We start from the raw sequence: 337 nt of genomic DNA, 5'->3' as shown, positions 1-337 counted from the left end.
GGGGAGGAGAAGCCCAAAGAGAAGGCGGCTGCAGTGCCGGAGCCTCCGGCCCCACAGGTGAAGGAGACCACCAAGCCGGGCCCCAAACCCGCAGCGGAAGGAAAGGCTGAGAAGGAGGCTCCACCAAAACCTCAGGAGGTTGGCAAAGCAGCTGCGAAGGAGAAGCCAAAGGCCGAGGAGAAGGTGGAGGAGCCCAAGAAGGAGAAGGCGGAGGAGCCCAAAGCTAAAGCGAAACCCAAAGATGAGCCCAAAGCCAGTAAAGACCCCCCCAAGGCTGAGGCCCCCTCCAGCAAGGAGGGCAAAGCCCCGGAGCCGGCACCCGCCACAGGGCAGAAGT

At 63.2% G+C, this 337-nt stretch overlaps 1 protein-coding gene across 1 annotated transcript in view; it reads left to right on the top strand.

Moving 5' to 3' along the window:
• Window positions 1–333, top strand: part of LOC104167109 (neurofilament heavy polypeptide-like) — a gene marked incomplete at both ends in the record, with an annotated part of 3096 nt that extends 2763 nt beyond the window's left edge. Inside the window, one exon of the mRNA XM_009707248.1 lies at window positions 7–333. Within this exon, the coding sequence (XP_009705550.1) occupies window positions 7–333 (327 nt within the window). The remainder of the gene's footprint in view (window positions 1–6) is intronic.
• Between the last annotated feature and the right edge of the window lie 4 nt (window positions 334–337).

The sequence above is a fragment of the Cariama cristata genome, unplaced genomic scaffold, assembly GCF_000690535.1.
Source record: "Cariama cristata isolate BGI_N322 unplaced genomic scaffold, ASM69053v1 scaffold25070, whole genome shotgun sequence".
In the NCBI taxonomy this organism is placed as follows: Eukaryota; Metazoa; Chordata; class Aves; order Cariamiformes; family Cariamidae; genus Cariama; species Cariama cristata.
This window is presented reverse-complemented; position numbering and strand designations above follow the sequence as displayed.